Source organism: Rhamphochromis longiceps, linkage group LG18 (assembly GCF_057381845.1).
Source record: "Rhamphochromis longiceps isolate RC_006_pf linkage group LG18, R_longiceps_female_GT1.1, whole genome shotgun sequence".
Taxonomy (NCBI): Eukaryota; Metazoa; Chordata; class Actinopteri; order Cichliformes; family Cichlidae; genus Rhamphochromis; species Rhamphochromis longiceps.
The window spans coordinates 8,873,220-8,892,007 of NC_140574.1; the positions used below are offsets into that span (position 1 = coordinate 8,873,220).

At 39.8% G+C, this 18,788-nt stretch overlaps 1 protein-coding gene across 1 annotated transcript in view; it reads left to right on the forward strand.

Annotated features, from left to right (window-relative positions):
* lig1 (ligase I, DNA, ATP-dependent) overlaps window positions 1–18,788 on the forward strand; it is a 65,120-nt gene that overhangs the window by 7,691 nt on the left and 38,641 nt on the right. Inside the window, exons 4-16 of the mRNA XM_085388125.1 lie at window positions 381–546; window positions 2,122–2,259; window positions 5,061–5,444; window positions 5,597–5,705; window positions 8,762–8,848; window positions 10,294–10,350; window positions 11,396–11,454; window positions 13,588–13,701; window positions 13,856–14,022; window positions 14,414–14,490; window positions 15,494–15,585; window positions 17,891–17,990; window positions 18,215–18,300. Coding sequence (XP_085244251.1) covers window positions 381–546; window positions 2,122–2,259; window positions 5,061–5,444; window positions 5,597–5,705; window positions 8,762–8,848; window positions 10,294–10,350; window positions 11,396–11,454; window positions 13,588–13,701; window positions 13,856–14,022; window positions 14,414–14,490; window positions 15,494–15,585; window positions 17,891–17,990; window positions 18,215–18,300 — 1,636 coding nt within the window. The remainder of the gene's footprint in view (window positions 1–380; window positions 547–2,121; window positions 2,260–5,060; window positions 5,445–5,596; window positions 5,706–8,761; window positions 8,849–10,293; window positions 10,351–11,395; window positions 11,455–13,587; window positions 13,702–13,855; window positions 14,023–14,413; window positions 14,491–15,493; window positions 15,586–17,890; window positions 17,991–18,214; window positions 18,301–18,788) is intronic.

Below are 18,788 nucleotides of genomic sequence, written 5' to 3' on the forward strand. Positions count from 1 at the left end.
TACTTTTAAAGCATAGGTTATTGGTTGCCAAAACGTAGTTCAAAAATTAGAAACTGCATGTCTTCATCAAATTACTTTATTTCACATTCAATAAACAATTTCAGCAATAAAAAACTAAATAATACACAGTACTCGTATTCCTCAGCAGAACAGGCCACATTTTGGATGAGCCACACAAACAATCCACAGCGATCCAAATGATATTGTTGCAGACAGCTGGACAATTGTTGCTGTCACTTCCTTTTCATTTTCAGTAATATCTGTGGGTGATGGCGGCCATGCAAACAAACCATGATCTGCAGTCATTTTGCCTGTTCAAGCTGTTGTTCATGCCGCCTCTTGTCATAATGCTTACCATCACTCGTGCTTGTGTCTTTCAGAAGGATGATGCGTTTAAAGCCGTTCCCACCCCCCTGTCTCCACCATCGACCCCAGCCACGCCTGTAACCCCGACCACCCCTGCCACTCCAGCCACCTCTGCTTCACCGGGGACCCCCAGCACTCCCAATTCCGTCTCCCCCACTGGGATCTTCAAACGCAAGACTGGTCAGCATCTGAACAGATTTTTATTAACTTTGTCTTAATTAAGCTGTTTCAGAATTGTGCTTTTCAGCTCATTTTCCAAACTTGCACCATTTTGAACTTTGACACCAGCAGAGGATTAATAGCTTTCCTGCCTCGAGCTGTTTTATTTGATTACTTGTTAGCAGGCGCCTAATGGCTCCAAATACTCATTATTTCACAATGAGGGAGAAAACAGGAAATTTATCTCGAACTGAATGCATAAGAAGTTTGTTCACCAGAAGCGGCGAAGTTCATTTTTCACCCTTTTCTTTCATTTGTCTTTCCACACTCTGGACTGCCTTAGATTGACAACCACAAGACTAGACCGTGATTGCGCTATCATTAATCATCATCATCTGCTGCACCATGAGTACACCCTCCTGGAGCCTATATCATTATTTTTCTGCACGTCTTTGCACTGTGATAATAATATTATTACTGCTATGTTGTCTTAGCAGTGCATCGTTTGTGCTGACTGGGAGTTAATCGAACCAGCAGAGCATGTCGTCCTATTATTGCAGCTGATTGTCAGTGTTTATTTGGGTGCTTTCTTGGGTTTGCAAGCTTTAGAAACTTTGGGCTTTTTAAAAAAAAAAACAGCATAAACATATGTAGTGATCATTATTTTATAGCCGCAGTTGGTACACAGCAGCTTGAATGTTTCACATCTGCAAGATAAAACTGAAAGAGAGCTGCTGTTTCTTGTTTGTAAATTCTTAATCAGATGATGTGTAAATATCTGCATTTAAAATGAAACAGAATGGCCTAGTTATTTATTTTTTTTATATGGCTCTTTGTCGTTGCTGTCTTTCCCATATAACACCAGATACGTTGGAGTTTGAACAGAGAATTTAAGCTGCTTAGAGTTTTCTAGCATTCCAGCTTTGTCTTCATTTGAGAAGCACCTCCTCTCCCACTTTGTTTCCTTCATCCTAGTTTTTGCAGCAGTAAAAGTGTCTCGTTCTCTTCTCATCGTCCCGTTCTCTTTGTCTTTGATGACTGCAGTGTTTGCTTTCACCAGTGGTGCGTTGCCACAATAAGAGCCCCGCCACCATCACTGCTGGAGAAAACATCACATTAAAGTAACTCCCTAATTCGACCAGAAATTGCATTCTTAATGTCCTGGGTTAATGCTTTCATTATAATATCCAGAAGAAAAACATCAGCACTGCTACCTGTGCTAGAACCTCTAACAAGGGCCAAAACAGAGGCGGATGTGTTACCAAAACTGAAATTGCCCTCGAGCACCACTGCTGCATAAAATTGCAGGGTAATTTACACTGGGACCGTAAGCTGCTGTGCTGCATAATATTCTTCAGGATGGAATTAGTGTTTTCATTAGCAAAGTATGTATCTATGATTCTCTCTCCCTTTTTTTTCTCCTTCTTCTTCTTGCCCTACATCTGCAGCAAGAGAGCAGACTCGTCCTGTTTTCATCTCCTTATTCTCTTACTGTTTGATCCCGGCATGATTTCAGCTGGGGTGCCTCCCACTTTTTTTTCCTTTCTTTTTTTAAATCATGTTCTTTTAATGTAATGTCTGTCCTGATATGTGCAGCAAGGAAGATGTTCCCTAAGAGGAAGCTCAACGAGAGTGGGAGTGGCAGTGACAGTCAGAAAGAAGAGGCAGAGGTCAAGGAGGAGCAGGGTCAGCAAAACAAACGGCCACGTGTGGAGACCAGTGCCAGCGGTGAAGGTATGCTTTCGCTTCTGCTGCGAGTCTGATAACCAAGTTTGGCTCCTGTACAGGTTTGGAAAGTCCACGTGGGAGGGGAAGTTGCACAGACACATTGGCTATAAGGGAGAAAAAAATCAGCATGCTATATTAACAAACTCGCACATTATCATTACTAAAATGCAGTTTTGGAAACTCTCAATTGCATCCTGACTAAACACATAAACAATACTTTTTGTTTAGCAGTGTCACACTACCAAACAGCTTATTTTCTTGCTGTACATGGTCTCATCCAGCCATTTGTTTCCAGAAATTTTATGGCCGATTGGGTTGCAATAATAAAGAGCAACAACTTGGATAATTAATTAGATATTAATCACCAGGCAAACACTTTTCAGTTCCAGCTCCGCAAATAAGTGTTTCCTCTTTATTGAATCATGAATTTGAAAGATTTGAAGTGAAAGATTGAACATTTTCATTGCTGTCTCTGCTGTCACAGGGCTCTGGTAAATTGTGGCATGTGTTTTGTTTCATCATGGCCTTTTTCTCTGAGCTTAACGATGAGTGGAGGAAAACAAAAAAAATGTAGCCTATTGAATCAAACAAAGTAATGTCTAATTGTAGTCCTATAGATGTATGTTGTTCAGAGAATTCTGGTACAGTGACGAAGTGACAATTTCTGATACTGACAGATAATCTCAAACAATGCAGAAGTGTATTTCCTTTAGTTTTGACTTGTGGTTGAGGACAAAAGCGAGTCACACCCCACAGGATCCCACACAGTTTATGGATGTCCACTTCTATCCGGGCCAGCTAATGTTAGTTCATAACTTAATGCTCAATTCTCTTCTGCAAATAAAGGGCTAAAGAAAAATAGTGAAACAGCCTTCGTGCTAAAACTGGATTACATAGGAGCGTATATGTTCATCTTTTATGTACAGACTACTGCGAGCATGTTAAACTCATTTTACAGCTCCACTAGTTGTAGTTTAACTACACATTTAATCCCTGAGATATCTCAGTATAACAAAAAGAAGTGCAATTTCAACTGTATGTCTCAGTTTTGAGAAATGCTTATGAAGCATATGAAAGAAATCTGTCAGCACATCTCTTTGGATTCAAATAAATAAGAAATTAAGAAGATTATGTAAGAAATTAATATTTCAAATGACAGAAAATGTTTTGGTAGCTCATTGTCCAGACTGTCCCGTGATTATAAAACAGAAACTTTTTGTTAATTTACAGAAAATGTCCTTTTTGTTCAACTGCGTAGTGACTTTACTATAGAAATGTATGTTTTTTTTTTTAGATGATGAAAAAAAGGAACTTGTTGCCATTTAATTGTTAATTTATTACTTTACTGTATTACAGAGATGTATTACGAATGACCATGAGGGAAGTCTTTATCAATAAAAAAATAAAAGTTGCAAAACTTTTGAAAATATAATTAAAAATAAAAAAATTATGCCCTCCTTTACCTTTCCTTATTCGGTGGGCCGATTCTGGCCCCTGAGCCTTATGTTTGACAGTCCTAATCTACTGTTATAGTGAAGTGCAAATGGAGAGAAAGGCAACAAAAACAGCCTGAGATTCAAAGGATTGAGGATAAAGGGTAATGATTTCAGTCTGTTACTGCAACTGTAGGAGCTCTGCACTGTGATAAAGCAAAGTTCATTTTTACCATCTGTGAGATGCAAACTGAGAAATTCACCATCCACGGAGCCTGTTTGGCTTTGTTTAATCGGTTTGTCTAAGTTTTGACACAGACGCTCAATAAAGGCAGAATTATGAAGAAAATGGAGCAGCCCAAGAGTGTAGCAGCCTCCACCAGGGCTGAAAATTCACTCCAAAACGTGCATAAATTGATATTAGTCTGTGATATTTTCTTGAGAAGATGAAGGCTATTCAAACACGATGCAATGTCCAGTTTTGCCCTGTCTCACAATTATAAGCAGTCCTTCTAAATGGCCCTGAGTTCAGATCTAATTAATCCTTAGATGTGCTAAATCCAGCTTCTCACAAGATTTTTAAGTGAGTCTGTCCGTTACCTTTTTGAGTAGTCCTCCTAACACACGAGCAAACAAACTGAACCAATCACATCACCAGAGCTAAAAGGTTAGAAACAGTCTCAGAGCGGTTCATTCCACATGTGTTCTCACTACTGCAAATACTCTATTTGGTCTAGGTTAGGTTGCTGCATAGGTAGAGCATCTTGTACTTTCTCAGCGTGAATCCACATGTGGTCAGTCACACATCACATGCAGTTTAAATCTGGGAAATGGCAGGTTAAAGGCTCGTATTGGACAATTGAGAAAGAGCTAAACAAGGTTAAAGCTGAAGTGTGTTTGAAAACCACTTTAGTGTGTTTGGGGGAAAAAACAAAACCAAATTGACAGCAGCTCAGCCTGGTGCCCCCCCCACTCTTTTTTTTCCACAGACAGGGAAATGGCTCTCCTTCTCTTTCTAAAGTTGTCTAGTAAAGTACCAGCTGTGACTACTGGGTTTAGCGGTCCATTCCACCACTTACTTTAACGTTTGAATGAGAAAATTAAAGTTTCATGCCGCCCTCCTTACCCAGCCAGTATCATGACCCCAGCTCTGACTGCTGGGAGTCGGTGCTACAAGTTTGTCAATAGTAATTTCTCTTAGCTGCCTTCTTCAGGTGAAAATGAAACCTCAGAAATAAAACCTGCGGCATTTACTGAAAGAGGCTCTTACGTCTTCAAACATGGGCTCACAAAAAAACTGGGTTGCCCTCAGTAAACCTGCTGGCATTTTTCTCTTCAATGACTCCACTCCCTTTCTGTCTTGCCCCTGTGTAGGTAACGCAGATGAACCCATGGAGGAGGACACAAAGGAAGAAAGGGGGGAAAAGGCAGCGACCGAGGCTAACAACCCAGGGGACGAGGAGGTGGAGAACAAGAGCAAAGAGGAAGAAACTGTAGAAAAAGAGGAGCAGGTGGAGAAAAAGAGCCCTGATGAGAAGGAGGAGAAAGCTGAGGAGGCGGAAAAGAAAAATGAAGCAAAGCCGAAGACAGATGATGATGATGAGAAAGGGCCTGCTGTAGCCAAAACGGAGGTGGTTGAAAAGGACACGCGAGGCACAGAAGAGAGCCCGAAAAGTCAAACGGTGAAAAGGCAGAAAGAAGCAAAAGAGCAGAAAGATAAGGAGCCGACCAGGAAAGCCCCCATCAGCAGTTTCTTTGGTGAGAAGGAATTTGCATAGTTCTTTGCTTGCATAAAAAAACAGCATGTGAATGTACTGTGCTTTTATCAGTTTGGAGAACAAGGTAAAATAAGTCTCCACTTCAACCCCTGCATCACCCTCACCTTGTCTTTTATTTATTTCCTTCAATAGCTCCCAGAAAAGCAGCAGTGAAGACGGAGAAGCCGGAGAAGAATGAGGGGGAAAAAAAGACGAGTCCAGAGAGGAAGAGGTCAGAGGAGGAGAGTAAAGACACGAAAGGGTAAGACAGTCGCAACAGGAGGTTACAGATAGCTCAGGCTTGATAAGCCTGCCACCTTGCTTGCCTGTTTGTTATCTTGCTGGAACACTAAACTTATCCAGATGTTGGCCTGTTCAGCTGAGCTTCACCCCTGACCCCTTCTTACTAAAGTGTAAACTGTACGTGCATGTGGGGAAAAGAAGAAGGATCAAAATTTAGTGACACGGTGTAGAAGAGCAGACGGAGAGCAGCTATTGAGAATTATTTCCATTATATTCTTCAGTGACTACCTAATCATTTTATTATGTTGATTGATGGTAGCTGCCAGAGAGGTTATATTTTATTGATTCAAACTAGGCACTCACACTGCAAAGAAACACTGAATTCAGTTCCTTTATCAGTTTTGTAAAGATATAGTAAAATGCATGGTTACTTTGAGCTTTGAAAGAATAAATGTAGAGAAAAGATGGCTGTGAAGGCACAGCTGGGTGGGTGGATGAGAAATACTGTCTGCTTTTGAGCAGTCTCTATCAAGACTTGTAGCCAAAACAGGTGAAATGATGCTGTCATTACATTTTGTTGGCGTTAACTAATAGGGATCTGCAGTAAATGCGAAAAATCCAATAGTATATGACATTGATACCTTAAAAAGTGAATGAAACCAAGGTTATCTCTTGCACTCATCACTACAGCGATGTGCTTGTTTTGTTTAGGAATGTTCCTGATGATTAAGTGTCAATTACGCGAGAGGAAAAAAAAAGGAAAACAGCGATTGACTGGGTGATTATTCTAGTCCTAAAAATAACAAACAAATAAAAAGAGTAATAGGATTAGCAAAATAGATTAAAATCTGTCAGTGTATATTTATAAATGAGTACGCTTTCTATTCTACAGATTTCTATTCAAGGCTCAGGAGGCGTTGATGAGTGGGCGTTATCAAGCTTTTTCTTTAAATACGTATAAATGTTTTATCTAAGTAGTCCCAATTATTTAAAACAGTTGCTGTCGTGTTGAGCCGTTTTCAGTCTGTGAAATGCTGACTTATATAAATTTGCTAGTGAATATTAATACCAGCACTGTTGTTTCATTACACTACAGTTGTACCTTTTAGTCTACAGTTGAAAAACATGCTTAGGAGTGCACCACCTCGTCAATATTAAACGGGCTGTGTCATCAGGTTCTGCTGTCCTCTTTCCTCTTCCTTCCTGATTTAAAGAGACTCGCTCGCTGTGAAGAGGAGGGGGGCCTGGCTGGTTGCAGCTACTTGGTCTCAACTATAATTATGCAGAGCTCTTCAGTGTAGAGCACACAAGTGTTGGGGGTGAAGAGGGGAGCAGATTTTGTTGCACACACGGATAACGAACACTATCATCATCATCGCAAATAAACTGTAGTCCAGAGTCTGTTAGTCAGCTGCGACGTGTGTGTGTGTGTGTGTGTGCCCCTCCTTCATGTAAACAGACAGTGATACACAGTGCAAAAGAGAAGCAAAACTCATCATTGAGACTGGGCTTAAATGGGGTTCCTAATGCAGTGTGTGCTCTGCATTATTTAACGTAATTTCTTCCTGATGTTCCATTACCAGAACTATAACTGTTCTCCAGTGACTGCCTTTCTCTTATTTTCTGTCTATTCCTCTTGTTTCTATATATTCCTTGTGATTCTATATATATTTCACCTGTTTATTTATTACTGCTGTCTTACTATTTATATTTTATACCTGGTGTGGAGCACCCATAATTTCATTGTACATGTACAATGACAATAAAGGGCTATTCTATTCTATCCTACAAAGAATGTGATTTATTAGCCAGCAATACTCCATGCGTCCTTACCAAAGCCCATAAAGCTGGTGAGCAGTCAGTAAGGTGGACTCAAAGCAGCCTTTTACATTTCTGACTCAATACCGATGCCTTTGATTTTGGGATCTGCCCATTCTGATTTCTGATCCAGTGTCAGTGTTGAATAATAAGCACTGTCAGGAGTTAAGAGAGCAGAAATCTTTCTTTATGTGTAAAACAGCATCAGGCGAGACTGGAACATTGTTTTCTTATTTTTGTGAAATGAAATGTGACAAATAAACATACCCAAGATACATATTTACCAAACCGCTATCTTGTATAGTGTAATAATACATGACAACAGGACCAACGCAGGCGTTAGTTTAATTTATTTGCCTTTGTTTCATTTCAGCTCGGTGTGAGAGTCATTAGGCTGCTCCATACTGCTATTATTTACAACTTTTACAGTTGTGCTAATTTCTCCTTTTCCTGCACCACCTACAATGAGCAAACACCGTATATGATGATTGTTGTATTCTCAGCTCAGGCATGCACTCCCTGCTGCTGGAAACCAATCGGTTTCTCTTTATTATGATTGCTTTTGCAATTATTCAGTCTCCCTTACAGAAAGCAATGCATTTACCACATGTAAATAAGCCAGCTTGTCATTTTGAGGTCATGTTAACTATTCAAGATCCAAACTATTTTTGGCTGTGGAAAGCAGGGAATGCATTTTTCATCTTCCTAACTATTTATTTTTTTATCACTACCTTGTGTGTGACACTCTGGGAATGACAGGTATTGCACACAAAAGAAAGTTCACAGCGTTAGTTTATCTCTGTGTAATGAATTCAGACAATGATATTTTGTTTGAGGAAAAGAAACTCAACATCTTGTATGTTACTGCAGTAAAAGAGAGACGGTTTAAACTTGTAAACCATCCCAGTAGTTTGGTTTTTGGAAGCAATAACTGCTGACAATGGAAACACTTTTCTATTTAATATGCAGAACTTTTTCTGGGTTTTTTAAATATCTACTTGCACGTTCAGTTCGGATAAACTTTGCAATAGTTCAGCTTCTTTCTTTGTGAGCTAACCAGAAAAACTACTAGAATATCTTCCAAAATATTCTTCACATTTTTAAAGTGTTTCATTGTTATGATAATTGTGTGCGTGACTCTCTGCCTACAAAGGAATCTGAGTTGGCACCAGTGACTGCAACAGCTGTTGCCGTCATTTAGTTGGACACAAATGTGCTCTTTCATTTTATCTTTTAAAATTTGTGTTATTTCCTCAGTGAGGCAACCTCAGGACAAACAAACTATGATCCATCGAGACCAAACTATCATCCCGTGGACAACGCTTGTTGGAAACAGGGCCAGAAGTAAGTCACCTATCTGCTGCAAAAATAGGAACCCAAATTCTCTGATTGAATGTCTTGATTGAAATTCATATGCATCTTTAACTGTTTCCAGCGTGCATCAGTTACTGGCACCTCTCAGACATATTTTATCACTGCTTCTGTATACTGCTTTTCCCTGTTTCCAGATGTCTCCAAAATAATATAATTTCTTCACAGGGTGGATAGCCTCTCTATCCACCCACCAAATCCAGTCGCTTGGACATCAGACAGTAAAATATAAAGAAGAAAGACAGAAGGAGGAGGGGAGCATGTGGGATGATCAACTAGCTTTGCATAAGGCAGAAATTATGAGAATTTTATGTGAAGGATCATTGGGAAAAACAGCCGTTATTTTAACTAGGCAGCTGCCTATTTTTTCCCTTTACTGGAGAATTTGTGTAATCCTAAAGTAAATACAGAAATCACAGCCTGCCTATGTGCCTAGACCTATTTAAACAAGATGCCCTGAGATTGATTATCATGAATTATGCCAAGCAGGGTAATAATAAAGCTTGGGAGTGCAATGTGGACAGGAACTATAGTCGAATGTCCACCTGTCTCTTTCTCTGCTGATTATTTGCTTTTACTCTCCACTTCTGGCTGTCAAATAAAAGACAAAGCTAATCTACTCACTAAACAGGCAAGATTTGGGATGCAACGTTTTCACTCAACAGCGATTAGAGTCATCACACTGTTGGTGGGGTTGTTGTTTTTTTTCTCCCTTCTTCCCTCTGAGCCAAATTGAAGCGAACACCAGCCTGTTTGTTTTTTTGTGAAGATCTGCGAGTTATTTATAAGGGGAAAAAACTGAAGGAATGAAAACCTTCAGGCCAGGGAAGTGCTCTGACTTAGTAATGGGTAATCACAGGGAAATCATGGAATTTTATATCAAGGTCACGCTGTAAGGCATGCTGCTTATGTGCTCGGCTTATTCTCGGATCGACTCCTGTACAGATTGTTTTAACCTGCTTTAAGCCGTGCGCAGGTGAAGTCTGCTGCTTCTTAAAGCTAAATATCAGCCTCTGAATTAAATTGTGTTCTTTTCTGAAATTGAATAAACAGTTTGAGTGTCAGAGCTTCGCAGTAAGGATTAAAAACACATTAGGATATAGTAGCTTTATATCCAGAATATATGCAAAAAATTATAAAGATAAAATTATATATATATATATTTTTTAAATTGCACTTCCCACCATATTTCTCTGTCAAACTAATTGTAACGACACACTTTTCTCCACATGCCGTTGTCACCTTCGCCCCCTTGCTGTCATTTTTGTGCGGTTTTTGATAACCTTGAATCAAAGCTTATTCTACTGTTGCATTAATTGCTAGTCGCTCTGAATAGCCGAGTCAGCTCAGCGCCGCGAGTGTGAAAATCTGTCCGTGTTGATGCTTTGCCTGCTAACTACGTGTTCATCACTCTCCAGAGTGCCCTACTTGGCAGTGGCTCGCACCTTTGAGAGGATTGAAGAGGACTCTGGCAGGTAAGACCTCCCAATGGGGGACATTTTTCTTTTAAATGCCAGAATGAGTTGAACATCATTAGTAAGAAAATGATTGCAAGTCTTTCAAAGCACACACACGTATTGCAGAGTTTCTCTTTTTTTTCATAAAAATACCATTCAGGTTTCCTGCTGGGAATTTCTGGAACTAAATTAGTTAAGTGCTTGCCAGTCAGGAAAAGTGAAAAAATTTGAATAATTCACTGGTTGTGTTGGGAACATGAAGAAATTTTAAAATGGGTCACCTTCTAGGATTGCTCAAATATATTGTAATGTGGAGTTATTATGCTCACTTCCAGCTGCATATTTTTATTCTTATGTTTTACTAAAGTAGTTAAAATAATCCTTATTTGCCTCATAACGAGCTGCGGTGCTGCTCCTCAGTTTGCGCTGTCTAAAACGAGCATTTTAGCCCCTCTCTTAAAGGCCACCCTTCATTTAAGCCTCGTTTCTTTTAATTGGCGGATTCTTGTAAACAGAAGGTTTGAACAGCAGGTTAGCAGCTTATGTGCTCATGCCTGATGTGAGCATATTGGCCGTCATACAAGAGTGGGGTAAAAACAGTCTCAGTTTTTAGACGTCAGGCTGCTCAGAGGGGTGGTCGCGTTTAATATGAAAGCCAGTATTGTAACTATACCTGACAGAATATAAGTCTACGTTTCCCCACCTTAGTTTCCATCTTTTGTTTTGTAAACCTGGGTTGGTGTAAACCAGCTAAAACAAAAAAAACCCCAACAAGAAATTTCATGTTATTTTTAGAAATCCTACATTTTAAATAATGGTTTGTAACCTTTGTATCTTGCTAGTTGAAAACATTTTTATCTTTGAAGGATATTGAATGACATATTATCTGAAACTGATGTATAGTGTTTCATAAGTGAACTCTTCATCTGCCTCCCAAGCCCCTATTTCCGATTAAAACCTGCAGACTAATCTCATTTCCCACCTACCAGTATTTACGGGATGGCCTTAAAATTCGTTTAACTCGTCTTCCCTGTCTAACAGCAATCCTGTTGTCATTTCCTAGGCTGAGAAACATCGAGACACTGTCAAACCTGTTTCGCTCTGTGCTGCTGCTCTCCCCAGGTAAATGCTATTTTATCTCTGCCATAATGCATGCTGATGTAGCTATACAGGCAGCTGGCTGCCAGCCGCTCTATCAAGGAGATGATGTTGACGCCAGTTTGCACACAAAAGTGGGAGGACGTTGGCCGATGTGTGTATGAGAATGTGGGAATCTGATGGTGTTTGTGTGTGTTGTTCTGCCTGTGTTTCATTGTGTATATAATAGTGTTTGTGTCAGGCCTCAGCAATACAGTCATACAGCAATACAAAAGCTGCAGGCATTAAATGAGCTGAGGTAGCTAATTAGCCTACTGTTATGCTGACTGCTTTTGTCCAAATAGAAACAATTCAATGAGCTCAGATGGGGAAAAGTTTGCGATTACATGCAATCTTTTTATGACACTAGCAATTGAATGCCGTAGGTTGGTGAAAATCACAAATTTGTTGCTGTCTGTGTACAAAGAAATTTATATTTAGAGTCCACCCAGAGCCTCAGAAATTTAAAACAAAAATTCAGAAATTCCTCACCACATAGAGATGCTTTAAGAATGTAGGGATATAACCAGCGTACAACTAGTTGGCAACCAGTTGAGTCAAGCTCCTTACTGAAGGAGTTGGGCTGACTGGCACAAGCTCAGATTCATTGGAATATATTGGCAATTTATCTGCATTTATAAATTGGGATCGCAGTTATTTGCAAACATTTACCAGTTTGTCTGTGAGCGATTGCCGTCAGTCTGTGTCGGACTACAGTTGTTTGGAAACAGGTGGCCTCTGACCAGGCAAGCAATTGCAATTGAAAGTGGTTTGCTAGAAGTTAGTCACTGCAACTATTAGGAATTGGTTAAATTTAAACTGCAAAAGAGAGATTCATAGATAAATAGAGAGAGAGAAATATAGATAGATATAGAAATATGAATAGATAGATACATAGATATTTTTACTTTAGTGTGACTGAGCCATTAGTGGTTATGGTAGGCGTAATTAGTCATACTTGTATGCCAGGGTTTTTTTGGCTATGAATGAGCCTTTATGATTACATAAAGTAAAAGCAGTGAGTCTCTGCACTTTCCTTTTATTTTTGACCATTTGGTAAACAAGAAATTCCTGTATGCTGAAAAAAACCTGTTAAATGTGATTCAGTGGTGTAGCCTGAAAGCATCTCTCTCTCTTTTCTCTCATCCATTATGTGTGTGTAGAGCTAGATCTGCAGTATGTAGCTCTGCTGTTGTCTGTCCCAGAAAAGTAGGGTTACAACTGGTGGAGTGCACTATATTAACCCCGTAAGCCCTAAGCTGTTGTTTTAAACTTCTACCTGGAAATTTTATCCTTTTTTTGCCAAATTAAATCAGTAAAAGCCACAAAGATATTAAAAAATTCATGACTTTTGGCCTTTGTGGGCGAAACACATTTCAGAGAACTTTGGCTTGTTCTGTCAAGAATGACTTAAAAAACTCTTAATATTGACAGATTTTCTGCCACATAATGTACACTGTAAATAAGAGAATTTAAAAAAAAGCAAAACACTTACACATATCAGTGATGCTAATATTACTAAAAACTTTCAGCTGCAATTCTACCAAGTTTGATGCCCGATAAATGAACCACAAGAAATTCTACATCCAGTCTAGTCATGCCAGTAGTTGGTGGAAACTCCATCCAGGGAATTTGTCATACTTGCCAACCCTTAAAAAATAAAAGATACCTGCTACATTTTTATAACAAATCCAGCCAGCACCCAGAACAGGGGACTCTGGGGAGGAAGGAAAGATTGCTGGTTGAAGCCAAAGCTGCCACAGTCAACAACTTTTCTGGTGGAAACCCCTTAGTCTTGTGTTGCCTGTCTGTATGTATTTGAATGTGATTTTGTGGATGTTCATTTGTGCGTCAAGAGTTTTGAGTGCCCACACTTGTGCCGCCTGCTGTTGTCTCAGAGTGTGGTTGTGTATTTGAGTCGCTGCTTGAGTGTGTCTATCCATGTGCCTGAGTTTGTGTGTCTGTATGTGGGTTTACTGTGCCGTTTTTGGTGGTATCTGTTTTTATTTGTGTGTATGTGCTTTTCTTTGCAGACTTGTCTGGAGGTGTGTGTGTGTGTGTGTGTACGCTGCTGTGTTTGGAGTATAATAAAGCCTTCATATGTGTTCTCCTTCCTAGATGACCTGCTCTGCTGCGTGTATCTGTGTCTGAACCAACTCGGTCCTGCCTATCTAGGGATGGAGCTTGGTGTTGGTGAGACGGTGCTGATGAAAGCTGTTGCTCAAGCCACTGGTAATAAGCGCACACACACACGAACATGTGGAAGCACTCTGCTGCACCCAAACACTTGCTTGTGCATTCCCAGCCTAACTGCTGATGCCACCCTTCTCTGAAGCTCATCAGCCAGCGAGGCTGCTGCTATTTACCGTTTCACTCTTGTTTCCAGGGCGACAATTGGACAAAATCAAAGCAGAGGCACAGGAGAAAGGAGATTTGGGCCTAGTGGCCGAGAGCTCCCGTAGCAACCAGCGCATGATGTTTCAGCCGGCCAGTCTGACAGCAGGGGGCGTGTTCAGGAAATTGAAGGAAATTGCCAGCATGAGTGGGAACTCGGTGAGCCACAGAATAACATTTTCATTAGAGGAGAGCAGTCTTGGGAAAATATTGTTTTCGCTCTATTTGCCTCTCAGTATTGAGGTCATGGACGGGAAAAAGGAAAGGAAATGTTAATGTGACGTATCGAACAAGAAATTAATAGTTTATTTGTCTGCTTCAGAGGGGCAAGGTTAATTTTCCACCATTTGAATAAGTTGTTACCTGCCTTGATTCTCTTGTACAATTAGTTGCTTTTCCCTTCTTGGTTGCTGCTGGGTCATTTTTTATTTTTATTTTTTTCCTCTGTATTGAACATGGAGTTTGTACTTGCTGGTGACCTCAGTCTTTTTGCATTCTGTCTCTTCTCGCTCTTCTTCTGTGAATCTCAATTTCCTCCCGCCTGCCTCAGGCCATGAATAAGAAAATCGACATCATCAAAGGCCTCTTTGTGGCATGCCGCTTTTCAGAGGCCCGCTACATAGTCAGGTAAAATAAGACTCTCTCTCACACACATGCACACACAGCCTTGGCTGCACGTGTGACCACAGGCATACATGGGCGTCTGCACATTTATAGACGCAGAAATGCATAATAACTCCATAACCCTCTGTGTATACGTTGGAAGTGTTTAGCCATGTATATAAAAGATGAATGTAGCCTTGGAGTCTGAAAAATACTGCAGAAGCAGAAATCTTTTAGACCTGCATTCTTTCTAATGGTTGCAAAAAGGAGCTTTTAGCAATATTGCCCTAATTCTCTCTCAATCACTAGATCCTATCTACAGTAAAGCAGAGTGTGACTGTATGATTATGGCAAAAAAACATCACAATCAACGTCCATTAGTGTTATTATTAAGTGAAATCTTGGATTATTTAACTTGATTATTCATAAAGAAGAATTTTCCTTTAACATTACATCCTTTAGTGTTATAACTGAATATAATGCACATAGGAAAAATAAATGGGGGCTTGGGAACTTCCATCTTGCAATGTCTTTATGTGCAGACAGTAAAAAGAGGAGTAGGGGTGGGAGGACTTGATAGCACAGTTAGGGCAAAGGTGAGTAGGCTATCAAGTGACCTCTTAGTGGTGTGCTGCCAAAAGCCAACCGGGTGAGAAACCTGCCACTGGGTCACCTACAGAAAGATTCTTCTAGGTGGAGCTTGTTGACCAACGCGTTTCTTGATCCAGGTGAATAGACAAAATTGTAACTGCCTTTTTTTTTTTTTTGATAATTTGAAATAATTAAGTTTGCATTACGCCTGGCTTTCTCAGTCAGGTTCACTGCTAACTCCTGAGGTCTGGTTAAAATAGAAAAAGGGGAAAAAACTCAAGTCAAGGCTGCATCCTTTATATTTTATTATTATGTTTTATTTTCAATCTCTGCTTGCAGGTGTTGTTCAAGGTAGCTAGGTACAAATAACTGACTTGACTTGGTGCAAATAGATGTGTCTTCTGACTGCTGTTGAACTTTTGGTTCTGATGGACAGGTCTCTGGCTGGAAAGCTGAGGATTGGTCTTGCTGAGCAAAGTGTGCTCTCTGCACTGAGCCAAGCTGTCTGCTTGACCCCACCTGGACAAGGTAATTTTAAAGGAAAAGTTCTTTTTTTTTTTTTTTTTTTTTTTTTAAACAGCCAGGTTTCCATAAGTATATGAAAGAAGAAGAAAGAAAGCTTTTTTTCTGTTTCAATCATTCCTCCTGTGAGCACTCACCATGAAAAGATCCTTTCCTAGTGAACTTTTGGTTTAAGTGGCTGCCAAATCTTGTACAGACTTTTCAAAATCAGAACTTCTTTTACTCTGTCTCTGCATCTCACCTGAATCCAGCTGTTTTACAGTCAGTGTGGTGGTGGCTTGAAATCGCTTGCATACTCTGACATTTTACAATTCAGTGCCTTCCCTCCCTCTGTCCTTCCCTTACTTCCTTCTATTGACACTTAATAAAAATTTAAAGACATCCATGTTTCACTTTCGTTCTGGGTTATGCTAATATTTGGCATTAAATTTTAATTTTATTTAATTTTACTAATTTGTCATATGAGTTTTTCAAATCCTATTTTTTCTTGCTCTGTTGCACATATATTCAGAGGTTTCTTGCCCTATGATGTGTACAGAGCTTTGGTTAACTGGTTGGTTTAATTTATAAACGAATTTGTTACATAGCCGAGTACCTTCTGATGTAAATCATCACTCTTTGCGTTACACCAAACTCAAGAAAAGGAGAGAAGGGAGGTTAACAGTGAAAGGACTAAATATTGAAATGATTTCTACTTGATTTGCGAAACCAAACGAGTTTACTGTGCCACACTGTTGGGGCTAATAGAATCCCGATTGCCAGTCCTTGTCAGATTGTTCAGTATCAAGCTGCAGGCTTTTCAGTTTGTGCAGCAAATGATTCGGGAGTTGTTGCATTGCTACTAAACTAGGGGGGGGGGGGGGGAAGAATAAGATATGAAGTATGTCATCCCTCTGTGCCTTACTTGCATTTTGAAAGCTTTAGGCATAGTTCATAATAAACTTCTCTGCACTGAAAAAACAAAACAAAACACAGATTGGGAGGTGGAGGAGGAGATTATGGATGGATCAAAGCACAATCAAATTGGTAGATGTGTCTTACACTGTGATCAAGTACATGTTTCCACCAACGATAAGCTGTTGTTGAGCCATTTCTTCTCCCGTCCCTTTCAAGAACCAGCCAACATTTCGGCAGATTTGGGAACCAGTCGTTAAATAGCATTATGCAGCAGAACTTGAGTGATTTTAGTGGGAAGAAGATCACGGCAGGCGGATTCTGGGGGTTGAATCTGCAAATCATTTGATATTTTTGTTGTGGTAGCTTCTTAAAGCCACTGATGTACACAATTCCAACTTTTAGCCCGGTAGTTTTGGGAATTTGCAAAAGGGCTTAGTTCTGATTGTTTGAGTCTCATGCGAACTTCAGATCAATGTATATTTCAAATTCATATATTTTCTCACACGGTGAACTTTGCATACTTGAAATGGTTAAAATAATTAGATTTCTGGTAGTATGATCCAATTATTCTTTGTAAAAGTTGAATCTGAATCCTAACTTGGAGGTGACAACGATGGAGGAGGAGGTGGAGTGTTAGAGCAAGTAATCATGTGCTTTATTTTTAGGCTAGTCATTAAATCAGCGTTAAAATATTCTTCACATGAATTAGAGCAGTCATAGATCAGCTTCAGCTTGAAAGAGCAGTGTACATCATCCATGGATTTGAAATATTTAACACGTTTTCTGACCTGATCTGTTGCTAAATTCATCTCTTTACGATGAAAGTTTTGACAGCCTCGCTTTACCACCTACTTTCAGCGCTCTTACTAACACTAGACTTATTAAAATGAGTTGCTTAGTCACGACTGGAGGTGTGCTTTAATAAGAGTCAATTAGACCAGAGGCTCATAGGGGAAATTTGCATTGATCTGTGGCCTGGTCTGGAAATGTTTTTCTTAACATTTTTATTTATTTATTTAGCCATTGCTTAATCAGGCAGGTCAACTCAGAGCAAATTATTTGTTGGGCTGAAGAGGCTCATGGTGATGAATAATTTAACTTAATAAATTATTATTCAGTCATAGTTTAAATGTATCATAATTATTAATGTTATACTGGGAAACAATATAATTAATTTGGACTTCACAGTTGGAATTAAATCCAGTCTTCACTGTTCATTGTTGAGCTAAATAAATAAATAAATGAATAAAAGTGAAGTGCAGCAATACTCAAGTAATTGCTGCAAGTCTTGTATATTTCCTGGCCTTTGAAGTGCTTCTGAACTCTCATCCAACAAATGTTAGGTCATACAAATGTTCAAACACTTGCAAAGATCTGTTTGAAATGCATTTTTCCCCCCCCTCTTTCCTTATAGGTTTTCCTCCCACTGTGATCGACGCAGGGAAGGGAATGAGTGCTGAGAGCAGGCGGGCGTGGATTGAAGAGAAGAGCCTCATTCTCAAACAGACTTACTGGTAACTGAAGCCTCAACAAACACCCTTGTTTCAATTTGCACTCTCTCCTCGGCACCACCACAATGCCTCATCGCCCCCTTTAAGTCCCGTCCCTCATTCTCCCTCACATTCCTTTTTTGAACATATTGATTTTTTTCTTCTCTTTTTTTGGGAGGTGAGGTGGGGGATTCTTTCCAATCACCCTGTCTCATGTCTAACTCGCTGCCCTGCTCTCTCCCATACAGCGAGATGCCCAATTACGATGTTCTGATCCCCGTTTTGCTAAAAGAGGGCATAGACCAGCTGCCCAATCACTGCAAGCTCACTCCAGGTAAGCAACCAGTCAAGAGGCAGAAAGGTTGTAAGATCCAAAGCAGTGATTGGTGTGTGTTTATTGATCAATTCAGTGGAGGTGAGTCAGTTATTTTAGTTAAGTCATTTATCACAGAAAGATAGAAGATACCCTAAACTAAGGATTAGGTCCCAATTATACTCTTGTCAGGCTATTTGTGATAAGGAGACTTGGCACCAACGTAGGAAATTAATACAAGCCACCATCTGAACGATACTAAATTGGGAAACTAAATTGGCCGTTGTTGGTCAGTTAGAGCAATCTAGCCGCTATTTTGGCAGGTAAATAATTGTTCTTCAGGGGCCTGTTTTGTTCTGAAATGTGAGATAGTTAAAGGAGCTGGTGAGTGTTTGCATAACACCAGCCAATTTGGACAAAATGTTGCAGTACTTTCATATTGGGCTTCTTGCTCTGTAAGCTGCAATTAAAGGAATTTGTTTGGTATATTTTCATTATATCATGCTATG